The 12,608-nt window shown below is 39.6% G+C and overlaps 1 protein-coding gene across 3 annotated transcripts in view; it reads right to left on the bottom strand.

The window, feature by feature from the left end:
- Positions 1-12,608, bottom strand: part of IGF2BP3 (insulin like growth factor 2 mRNA binding protein 3) — a 162,862-nt gene that overhangs the window by 127,047 nt on the left and 23,207 nt on the right. For all 3 annotated transcript variants that reach the window (XM_077809345.1, XM_077809346.1, XM_077809347.1), the window contains exon 3: positions 7,603-7,651. In XM_077809345.1, the coding sequence (XP_077665471.1) occupies positions 7,603-7,651 (49 nt within the window). The remainder of the gene's footprint in view (positions 1-7,602; positions 7,652-12,608) is intronic.

Genomic DNA, 12,608 nt, shown 5'->3' with positions numbered 1-12,608 from the left:
GTTCCAGGACTTCGCTCCTCTGATGGTTAGAAACCTTCACCTAATTGTGAGCCTACACTTGTTAATGGCCAGTTTATAGCCATTTGTTCCTATGTGAACACTGGCACTTACCTGGAAGGGAGAGGCATTATTTAAATTATTTAGCCATACGATGTATTTATAGAAAGCTATTATATCTCACTTCAGTCTTCATTTGGTTCAGCTAAACCAGTGGTTCTCAACCTGCGTCCCGTGGGCCACTTATGGCCCAATCAGCACAGTTGTGGCCCATGTGAGGTTCTCAGAGCCATGCAGGTAGTATTGGATGTGGCCCACAAATAGGTTGACAACCACTGAACTGAACAAACCAAGTTCCGTAAGTCTCCTCTCATAAGGTCGGTTTTTCCATTCCTCTAATCATCCTAGTAACTATTCTCTGCACCTATTCCTGTTTGAATTCATCTTTCTTAAACATGGGAGACCACAACTGCACACTAGTCCAGATGAGATCTCACCAGTGCCTTGTATAACGGTAAAAATATTTCCCTATTCTACTGGAAATGCTTTGTCTGATGCATCCTAGGACTGCATTAGCCTTTCACCGTCACATCACATTGGCAGCTCAGTCATCCTACGATCAGTCAATACACCCAGGTCTTTCTCCTCCTCTGTTCCTTCCAACTGATACGTCCCCAGCTTATAGCAAACACCCTTTTTGTTAGTCCCTAGGTGCATTAAACCTTGCACTTCACACTATTAAATTTCATCCCATTTCTACTACTCCAGTTTTCAAGTTCCTCCAGATCTTCTTGCATGATATTCCCATCCAACTCCATATTGGCTATACTTCCCAACTTTGTGTCATCCACAAATTTTATTAGTGTACTCCTACTTTTTGTGCCAAAGGTTGTGAATGAAAACGTTAAATAAGGTTGGTCCCAAGAACAATCCCTGAGGAACTCTACTAGTAACCTCCTTCCAGCCTTACAATTCATCTTTCAGCATGACTCATTGTGGTCTCCTTCCTGATCCACCTTTCAATTCTCATATTAATCGCCATCTTCTCCAATTTAACTAATAAATTCCTATGTGGAACTATATCAAATACCTTACTGAAATCCAGGTAGACTAGATCTACCACATTACCTTTGTCTTTAAAAAATAAAAATAAAAAAAATAAAATAAGTTACCTTCTCAAAGAAGATCAGGTTGGTCTGGCGCAATCTACCTTTTGTAAAACCATGTTGTATTTTATCCTAATTACCATTTACCTTTATGTCCTTAACTACTTTCTCTTTCAAAATTTGTTACAAGACCTTGCATACAATTCAGTTCAAACTAGCGGGCTTGTAGTTTCCTAGATCATTTCCCCGCCTTTCTTAAATATAGGTATGATATTGTCACTTACCCACAGCAAACCTCTGGCAACACTTCAAGAGTAAGGGTGATACGTCTTGGACTTTAAAGGCAATGAAGCAATGCATACATGACTAAGGGAAGCAGAACTAATACAACTCTGGCTGGAGGGGTGTCTCTAACACTCTTGTTTCAGTCTCACTTCTCCCCTTAAAAGTACCCTGCCTGCATAATGTGCAGATGCAACCTATAACAAACAACAAAAGGTGGCTCTGCCTTGTCTCCAGGACTTAGAAGATTTCTTGCTCTCGCCACGAAGTCTGTTTGCCTGCCATTAACGTTAGCACTCTGGCAACAAATTAAGTATCTGTGGCTTTTTGGATGAAAACTATACAATTGAACCAAAAGAGATTAACGCGTAGGAGTTAATTCTCTGCTTTGAATTCCACTATATTACAATTTTCCAGAGACCGCAGAATGAGTTACAACATTCCACATAGGAGGCAGACCTGCCAGTAGGGAATCTAAGGGAGAAAGGGCTCCCCCATATTCAGGAGTTTGTGACTGGCAGTTCTGAACTATCCCTGCTACGTGTGCAGAAAAGTAATGTCCAGGAGGGCAGGCACTGGATTTCTACCCAGCTGCAGTGTGTGGATTCTGCTGGCTAGCTCTGTTTTTGTATCACCCTGTAACCAAACTAGTAGACGTCCAATAACATGAAAATCCACAAAGTAGATGCTGGGAAGGGTCAAGGAGTTCTCTCTTCTCCCTGATCTAGACTGCTGTAAAGGGAAGGGTAAAAAGAAATGGATCCCTTATTCTGTCCCTCTCTTAGCTTCCTTTTTTGGGTCCTATTCATAGGTCTCCCAAGTAAGCTGTGTGAAATGGATATAACACTTAACTGTTTCACTACTGCTATCTAAGAAGCAGTAGTCAAGCTGCCCAAGGACTTGAAATGTCTCTGCTGCTTCTTAGTAAAGCTACTAGAAACAGAGGCACTGAAGTCGTCTGTAAGACAACATAAAAGTTTGCATCGGCTCACGTTTTAAAAAAGTTATAAACAATGTAACATCCAAGTTTAAAATTTCTATGGAAATTTTATGGCTTAGAAGCCGCATACATAGGGGAGCCTCTTGTTTGCCACTCATGAGCAAAACAGACAATTCAAAAAACAATGAAAGATAACTGTAAAATCACATTTTGCCTCCGAGAGCATCTGATATCACCAGAGAGTTCTGCAGCAGCCTCTCAGCAAGTGATTTTCTATAAGAGCTCAGGGACAACTCTGATCCTTCACTATTCATTTTAATGCCTCCAAATAAAGGGAAGAGGTTGACAATGTGGCAGGGACTTTAATACTATGCATGATGCTACCATATGATAAAAACAAGAATCTCAAAAAAATCTTAAAATTCAGTTAATTTCAAACACTACAATGTAAGTAAAGATATTTGTTATCCTACTCTTCCAAGACTAATCCATCAACTGAGACAACTGAACGCTCAGCCACAAGTCATTGTCCTTCCTTGATTCCAGAGTGAGCTGAGATTTGTATAACGCCTAGCACAATAGTGCCCAATCTGTTGAGGTCTAAAGATGCTACCACAATGTAAATGTTGTTTAATGCTAACACACATACACTCAGGTTAAATATTTGCATATTTTTGTTGAGATGTCTAATCTGATCTATGACCAGTATGGTATAGTGAGGAGGCAAAACTAGGATCTGGCCTACCAGGACCTGATTTTGGGAGATTGTGGCCTCCAACTATGTAATTCCACTGCTTTCAGACGAAAGGCAATAAACTTCATTTAAGCCATTTTCAAGTGTTTGCCTAAATGCACAAATTCATATAGGTTTCTTCCAAGTCTCCCTAGCACAAAACAGATTACCAAGCTCCTTGTGAAACAGTGACCTATATTTAAAAAAAATAAGATTGTAAGCTCTTTGGGGCACCTATTTGGTGTGAGGAGGGGAGTGCGAGAGGACACCTAATACAATGGGCCCTGATCCTTGACAGGGGCCTCTAGGTACCACCACAATACAAAATTACCAACAAACTACAAGGCACAAGTGTATAACATGTGTTCACTGACCATTCAATATAGTGATAGATTGGTCTGGTTTCCCTTATGTAAAATGTAGCCCTATTTTTAAAATCCCCTCAGAATTCCTTCCTTTCAAGGGAACTGAAAGAGGACTTTAGTGCAGAAAACAACAATATTGGGTAACCTCCTTAAAACAACTGTATTGGAAATAAACCAAATTTATACATGAATATTAGTTTCTTCCCTTGTAACCTGGCTTCTCCAAGTCCCTCTATGCCAGTGCAAGCAGTCAACTGAGTTCTCTCACCAGCATATGGAGACAGGAAAAAGCAACGATTTTGTACATCGACACCTTCTCTCTATGAGGGGCTGACTGGTTAGAGACTTCACCAGCAATATAATGTAATGTTTTCAAAACCATACATAAGAATTAAAAACAGCCCCAACTCCACCAATACAACAAAAGAACCATAAAATAAATGGATTAGCACAGAATGACTATAAATGCTGGTCTATACTGTGGCCGGGGGCGGGGGGTGCTCAACCGAAGATGCGTAGCTGAAGTGGGAGTATCTTAGGTCAACTTACCTGGCCGTGAGGACGGCGGCGAGTCGACTGCTGCTGCTCTCCCATCGACTCCGCTTCCGCCTCTCGCAAGCTGGAGTTCTGGAGTCGATGGGGAGCGTGTTCAGGGATCCATCACTACCCGCCGATCTGGCAGGTAGTGAAGGCCTGCCCTAAGAAAACTAACAGGTAAAATTGTTCTATCATCCGTTACGCCAGCCCACAGAGTGGGCACCTAAATAGCAATGCCCATCTTCAGTAGAAACACTGGGTACTTTGGGGCATAGGGCAGTAGCCAGCTGCAGCATACAGGGCTACCTACAGAGAAAGGTCAGGCAAAGAGGTTGTTCTTATGAAGAGACAGGGCAGGGATCCCTGCTCAAGGAGTTTAAAGTTTTCCTACTCTCCCCACCAAGCAAGTGGCCACAAGAAAGGCAGTTTTAAGGAAGACAAATCCAAGACCTGTCCAAACAGAGAGTTCAAAGGCAGCTCTTGAAAGGGATTTTAGCATCAAGATGTGGTAACTACGCAGATGAGATAAGCTCTCCCATTGGTGTAGGATCATCTTCACTAACTGTAGCGCAGTACATGAAGACAATCCCAAAGTGTCTAATGAATTTAAACCTTGCCTTTTTAACATCTTATTCACATACTGAGACCCTGAAGTTCCTCATGTCTAGTTGGCTATGTGTGTGGAAGCAGAAGCATTTAGGAGAAAGATACTGCAGAGGTAATTCCAGGACACTTCTCTTATACCTTTCTATACCATTAATAGTGAACACGTTCCTCTTCAGCACTCGCTAGAAGCGTTTTTATATGACTGAACTCATCCCACCTTTGTGCTAAGCAGGTACCTCGCAGAACCCCTCCCTGAGAGGTGGTCCCTATGACAAGTGGAGAAGCTCTCCCCTCGACATAGTGCTGTCTACGTGGGGGGTATAACTTCACTGCTCAGGTATGTGTATTTTTCACACCCCTGAACAACACAGTTATACCAATATAAGTCTGTAGTATAGACCTGGCCTTAAGAACCTTTAGGAATCCCACACAGAAAGACGCTCACCTTCACTGAAATGCAACCAGAATGTCACCATAAAACAGTTACAACATTTTGGGGAATTAATTATACTTGGAGTTGAGGGAAAGCAGGACAGACATCTACCAGTGAGGTCAGAAATATAAAGGTAATGATATACCCTTTTAGCGAGAGACAGATTCAGACCAACAGATTGAGGTATACAGAGGCATTTCAAGGAACTGGGCACAGCCAGCAAGATAAAGTTCAGAAATCTGGGAAAAGTTTGCTACTGAAGAATGGCATAACACTGACACAACCTGCTACCCATTAAGCCCTTACCAGCCAAAAAACAAAACTATTAAAAGAAGTTCAAAACATCCACACACAACCAAAGCCAAAAACCCTGCCCACCCAGGCAGAGATTTTACCCCCAAAATAAGTAGTATTCCCAGAGAATCCACCAAGTCCACTAGAGACTTCCCTATTGCTACTGACTTTACATGGAAGGCATTCAGTCACCATGATGATGGGGGCAGTATAAAACACTAAGATATACAGGTGGCTACTGTCCAACTGGGGGGGAAACCCAGGAGCGACCTGTGATGGATATTCTTATTCACAGACTCCATGGCCAGAAGGGACCGTTGTGATCATCTAGTCTGACCTCCTGCATTAATGCAGGCCATAGAGCTTCCCTGAAAGTAATTCCGAGAGCATCTCACAAAAACATACAAACCTTGATCAGGGGCACTGGAACAATTCATACAGTGGGGGTGCTGAGAGCCATTGAACCAAACTGTAAACCCTGGGTATGGAAACCACTTCAAGCCAGGGAGTGCAGCAGCACCCCTTATTCTAGCCTCTATGATCTTGATTTTAAAATGGCCAGTAATGGAAAATCTACCTCGACCCTTGAAAAGTTGTTCCAATGGTTAATTACTCTTACTGTTAAAAATTTACAGCTTATTTCTAGTCTGAATTTGTCTAGCTTCAACTCCTAGCCAATGGACTATGTTAACCTTTCTCTGCTAGACTGAATAGACTGAAGAGGCCATTGTTAAGTATCTGTTTCCCATGTAGGTACTTATAGCCCGTAACCAAGTCACCCCTTAGCCTTCTCTTTGTTAAAGTATATTGAGCTCTTTGAGTCTATCACTATAAGGCAGGTTTTCCAATCCTTAAGTCATTCTTCTGGTTCTTCTCTGAACCCTCTCCAATTTTGTAACACTTCTTAAATTGTGGACACCAGAGCCAGACAGTATTCCAGCAGCAGCCAAACCAGTGCCAATATAACCTCTCTATTCCTACTCAAGATTCCCCTGTTTATCCACCCACAGATCACACCAACCTTTCTAGCAACAGCATCACACTGGCAGCTCAGGTTCAGTTGATATCCATTACGACCCCGAACTCTTCTTAAGAGAGAATCCCCCATCTTGTTCCTAGACATTTACGCTTAGCTACATTAAAATGCATACTATTTGCTTGCATCCAGTCTCTCAAGAGGTCCAGATCGCTCTGAATCAGTGGCCTGTCCTCACTATTTACCACTCCCCCAGTTTTTTGAGTCATCTGCAAACTTTAAAAAAAAAAACAAAACATAAAATTATCACTGGTAATCAAAATGTTGTGCAGTATCTTATTTTGCAACTTCCAGATTTGACAGTGAAAACCAGAAGGAGGGGGTAGGTGAACAGGGCTGTGTTCATAGCACACAAACCCCTAAATGGGGAGCCTGAACTGGAGAGAGCCCGGTCTCCGTTCTTCTAGTCCAGAACAGGGCAAAACCACCCAGTAGATATTTTGCAGATGAAGTAGTTGCAGACAGAAAGACAACTGAACAGGTTTGGCCAACCTGCTTCATCAGATTAATGACATTACAAGAACTTAACTCTCTATCCCCTCAGATCTCCATCTGCCAGCATGATGACTTACCATCAGCTAGGCTAGGATACAGGGATCCTTGAAAAATACACTTACTACAGTTTCCCACCGTATGTGTGTGTATCTTATAAACAAAAAGATTTATCTTCGTAACAACCCATCCTGTTCCTACCTACTGTAAAAATCACAATCGTTTATTTGTGGCATCATATGCAATTGCTATGGAAATGGCTGGTGACAGAGTTGATGATTTAATTGTACTGTATGAGCAAAACCAGTTTCTATTTCTAGAATTACCATAATGTCACCACTCGTGGAAAGGAAAAAAAATATTTGAAAGACAAAGGCCTAGTATTAAAGTTTTGCTGTTGAAAGGTTTTTTGCCAAGAATTTAACTCTGAACTTCCATAAGATTACTGAGTTCATGTACCAGAAAATTCTGAAAGGGATAAACCTTCTGTCAAAGAGAGTGACTGAATCAGGAAGTCAGCATTCACCCAAGAATCTATTTCAACATTATTTATGTTAACTCAGAGAGTAGAAATGAAGGCAGTTATCTGAATTGCTTAGAAGGCTCTATTGTTCACACTTTCAAAGGATTCTCCCCCTCCCCCCGCCACATATAGAATAGAATGGGGCATGTGTGAAGCCAGTGGAGGGCAGGGGAAAGGCATGAAGTCTCGTGGAGGAGAAGAGAAACAGAAATATACAGCTTTAGATACAGATGTCAATTTTAAAATGTGAAATCCTACCTCCCATTGCAAGTGAGGCGGGATATTTCTGATCTGAAGTTTCCGACTCCTGCAGACGAATTAAAGAAAATAGTTAAAACACAGAAAAAGCATCATTAATAGAAAAAAAGTGTACATTTAAGCATGTTTTCTAATAAACTAGGCAGAAAGATCCACAGTATACAAAGACAAAACAATGAAGTGCAAATGGAAGAAGTTCGATCAAAACCAGTGTAAGACCAAGTCCATCAAACTGTTAGAGTAATATTTGTTTTACATGTGGCAGCTGTGATGTTTCATAGAAGTATGTAGCTTGAAAGCTATTTTCATTAAACCTTTTTAAGCAAGACACAGGTATCTAGCTCTTTGTATACAAAAGCCTATACAAAATACTAGTTTCCACCCCTCACTGTTTTTGAGAAAAAAATTTACACCAGGAGGTTTCCGAGAGGAAACTTCAAATATTTACTGCATTCTATCGCCCCTACAAAAAGAAAAACAAAAACCCTGAATAAATAGGTTTGGTTTGAGATTAAGGGGCTTGCCTGATTGATCACATTTTAACACGTGAATTCCTGACATTCTTTGCTTCCAAAGCAGAAATTATGAAATTAGTTCATTAGATTTTCGCGTCAAATTTGTATTAGCATTCAGTCACCTATCTAGTCAACAACATATTTATTTTGAAGTACAACAGCAAAGCTGACTAGATTCAATGCCAAATCCTTTGTCTCCTCCCTTCCCCCAAGGCAAGAGAACAAATAAATGCCAGAGATGCCACATAGCCCCTGGGATTCTCAAGAATGTGTAGATTAACACAGCTCCAGCTGTACTCAGGTACTGTGTGCGTGCATGTGACCAGTTAAGCTATTCTTGTAAGAAATCATGAAAATTGATAACATTATACCATAAAAATAATCACTTAAAGCCCTTTGGAGGGATATGGGGTACAACTAAGTCTTAGCTGGCTAAGAATTGCTGAAGAAACATTTTTGCCTCAGAATACATAACAGTTGGTTCAAACACATACTACTTTGCTTTCCAATGTTTATAAACAAACTTTAAACTTTTAAAAGTGATCTGTATCAAAGTTTTGTGGTGTTGCAAAAAAGTAACAGACGATTTTTAAAAATAAAACAAAAAAACAAACAAACAAACAAACAAACAAACATGTACAGACAAGTAGTGTCTTAGGACGAAGTAGACAATGCTCACTGCTAGGGATATTCTTGCCTAATAATGACATGGAAGAAGAAAAGGAGTACTTGTGGTACCTTAGAGATTAACAAACTTATTTGAGCATAAACTTTCGTGAGCTACAGCTCACTGGCATGGAAGGCATTCTTTTTCTCTATGCAAATTTCTTCTAGAATTGACTCCTTCTCTCACCCTCACTTACTCACCTTTCCAGTTAGTTTTTACATCTTGAAATACTCCGTTCAAAAGGCCTCTTGTGTTAAACCGAACTCCAGTTGTATCCTTAACATTTTCGGTGTGTGAAGGTTCCCCTCAGAAGGTAATTACCAGGCCCAGTATTCTAGCTGTACTGTGTAAATAGCCCACTTCCATATCATCTATTTTCGCAAAAAAGTGAACTCTGAAGACGAACAGACACCAACTGCAATGTAACTGTAGAAGTATTGTATATCTATCTACTTACTTAAATAGGTCACATACACATTTGGTCACCTCATGGTGGAGTTCACAATCAAGTGGACAGAATAAAAGTGGTCTCCAGTATAAATAAATAAACAAACTTGACCCCCTGAATTTTGAATTTCCGAGATTTATAGAACAAAACCTGCTGGCAAAAGTCTGGAGCTACTTCAGCCTAAGGAGCAATGTGAAAAGTCTGAATATTTGGAGAAATCTTTGCAATCTTGGGCAACTTTATTATTAAAGGCGTTTCATAATAAAGTTAAAAAGTCTACATTTGTGATACACTGTCCTGCACTATCAAAACATTCTTACTCATCAACACAACAGTAAAACTGAATTGATGAATGTATATTTTATAGTCAAGTCTGTAATCACAGTTTAAAGTATTAGAACATTTCAAGGCAAAGTACCAGTCATCTAAATGTTGTTTGATGTGCTTAAAAAGTGAGGTATGTTGTTATAGTCTTGCTTATTTGTAAATTCCAATTAAAATTCACTAAAGAGTTCTGAGAGTGTGTCACAACTTGCTATAGAAGGATACAAATGTACTGACACGATATACCACATGACAACAACAGGGCTAACCAAAAGAGCTCAATCCTTGATACAGAACTAGGCAAGATGCATCCGATGAAGTGAGCTGTAGCTCACGAAAGCTTATGCTCAAATAAATTTGTTAGTCTCTAAAGGCACCACAAGTACTCCTTTCCTTTTTGTGAACTAGGCAATAGTTATTCTGAAGGTATATCAGCTGGTGAATTTCGTATACACAGTTCCCTCCTCCCATTTCATCTAGCACAAAAACCCTGTTTCTCTTCAATTTTACCTCAAAACACAGGACAGACATAATAAATCTAGTTTTATGACCTTTATTCATGCCTCTTTTACCAGTCTCAATTTTTTTAATCTACTAAAGACAAAAAAAACTTGATGAAAGTTAACTTGGCCAGTCAGTTTATTTGCACACAGAGATAAGTATTTAGGGTGAAAATTAAAAAAAAAAAAAAAAAAAGATCATATTCCTAAATGACCAGATCCCCTACCATTTATGGAGATGGGGGAAAACTATGGGGGTAGAAAGATTTCTGAAAGCTAGCCTCAAAAAGGTGTATCTTTCATATTGTGCACTTCCGAATTTATGGCAATAGTGAAACACTTATTAATACCATGTGAAAGTGAAAGGTCACATTTTTTAAATGAACACTTCACATTGTTGCTTGTAAGTTTAAAGTAAGGTTAGTACAATCAGCTGTACCATTCAGCAGCCATGCTCCAAACATAACAGCATAACTCTGTTGTCCGCCAACAAGGCTTTTACATCATCTAGTATTTCTTATGCAGATCACAAAAATATAAGTAGGAAGGTCTGGGGGGTCGGGAATCCTTTTACATTACTGTTGTATTGTAGTAGATGCAGTTAACACACACACACACACACACACAGTTCAGTCCAAACCCAGATTCATCACGCAACTAATGTGACAGGAGAGACCACAGACACTTTCTACAAAACAGGGCAAAAAATATATCTTTGAAGTAAAAAAGTTTAAGGCTTTTCACCCAAAAGCAATGAGGGGTAGGAGGGGGAAAAAGAGAGAGTGAGAGACCATATCATGCCGTATAACAGCCTCACCAGGGATCAGGAATGTACACCAATGATAAATGCATGAAGCTCTTGGCTGCTCAAACTTGGACAGGATTGTACCTTCCACCGCTACTGTACACTTTGGCAACATTGTTTAACAGCTTGTTGTGCCAATAAAATATTATTGAATTACGTTCATCTGATCTGTGTACACACACCCATGCAGGATCACCACACAACTTTACTTTAATAACTACTAAGAAAGCATCATGAATCAAACCACATGCAAAATCTGTTAATATGGTCCATGGTAAGGAACAAATCCTGGTCATTGATTTCAGTGAGACAGACACCACTATCTAGCTTTCATTATACCAGGATTTTTCTCCAAGAAAATACATGCTTAGGGTGCTTAAGGTGTGGAATTCTCATTTTAAAAAGATGCCTCAATCCTGGAGGGACGGAAGTCAAAATTTCATTCCAGAGACATTTTTCTATTTCAGTAACCATCAGCTCATGTACATCCCTTCTAAACGATGCTGCTCTCTTTGGCAAGGTATCGTATGCTAGGTTTTAATACTATAATGTGATTGTGCTCCTGGGTCATGCTCAATCACTTTTGTCATATTAATATTTATTAATGAATTAATTTATAAAAATTAAGCAAACTGCAATCACCCAAGATTTAAAGAAATGACTGATTCATTCTTAACTTCATGAAGGTTTTACTTTTTGAATGAAATTTTGGTGATAACCTGATACCTAAGAGTGCGTGGGCATCTTAATAGATCTTTGTAATAAATCTAGTCAGTGTGACCAATTTCTCTGGTTCCCTTGAGTTATACAGTTAGTTACTTATTAAAATCAGACATATGCATCTGATCTTAATAACGTGCTGTTCAGATACTTTTCAAAAGTTAGACGTATGTAAACTATGTTCATTTCTCTCTCTCAAAATACACACAACAGCCCTCTACCACAGAGGATGAAATACACATGTTTAGGTCCTGTATTAGGCTTGCTCCAAAGCTGCAACTGAAGAAAAGAACTGGATAAACTCTAATACTATTATTTCAATTGCACTTTTGGTGCAGTGTTGGAAACTGGATCCAAATACAAGTATCAACCATGACTTGAAGTGCATTAACAGATTTATACTGTGCCCACACCAGTTTTATATGCTTACAGATTTCACTGTGCTCATTGGCAGAGAAAAGTGCAGTTCTTTACTAAGTAACTGTACAGTGGTATGTTTGAAGTAGCGTAACACAGATTACTCAACTAATAGAGCAATTTTTATATATCTTAGAAAGAACTTCTGAACAAGTGTACAGTCAAAACATGTTTTGGAACCCACAGTGCCTGTGGCCAAGGAGAACCCTATAGGTTTAGAACAGTACTAAGCAGAGATTGTAAATAAAAGGAAATACTGAAATGATTTGCTCCCACCTCCCAAGAACTTCTTTTGGGGTGAAGATGCTCAAACACTGGCCATGCACATATCTCTGGCTTAAAAACATTTCAGCATTCTCATTCCTGCATGATGAACTGGATTATATCTGGCCAAGGCAAATTCATAGACGTTTGGTTTTTTTCGGGGGAGGGGAGATTAAGATGTTTCTGTGCAAATATGTTTACAAGGAATACCAAAAATATCTCCAACTTTTGCTCAGAGTTCCTAATCTTTATATCCAGCATTTTACAGCAACTGAAAGATTTTGCTTCTGCACTGCTATTGTGCGCAAAGCCTTTTACAAACACCTCCCATCAAAAAATGACAAGT

Source organism: Eretmochelys imbricata, chromosome 2 (genome assembly GCF_965152235.1).
Source record: "Eretmochelys imbricata isolate rEreImb1 chromosome 2, rEreImb1.hap1, whole genome shotgun sequence".
Classification (NCBI taxonomy): domain Eukaryota; kingdom Metazoa; phylum Chordata; order Testudines; family Cheloniidae; genus Eretmochelys; species Eretmochelys imbricata.
The sequence above is the reverse complement of the archived record's forward strand: the minus strand, read 5'-3'. Positions and strand labels throughout refer to the sequence as shown.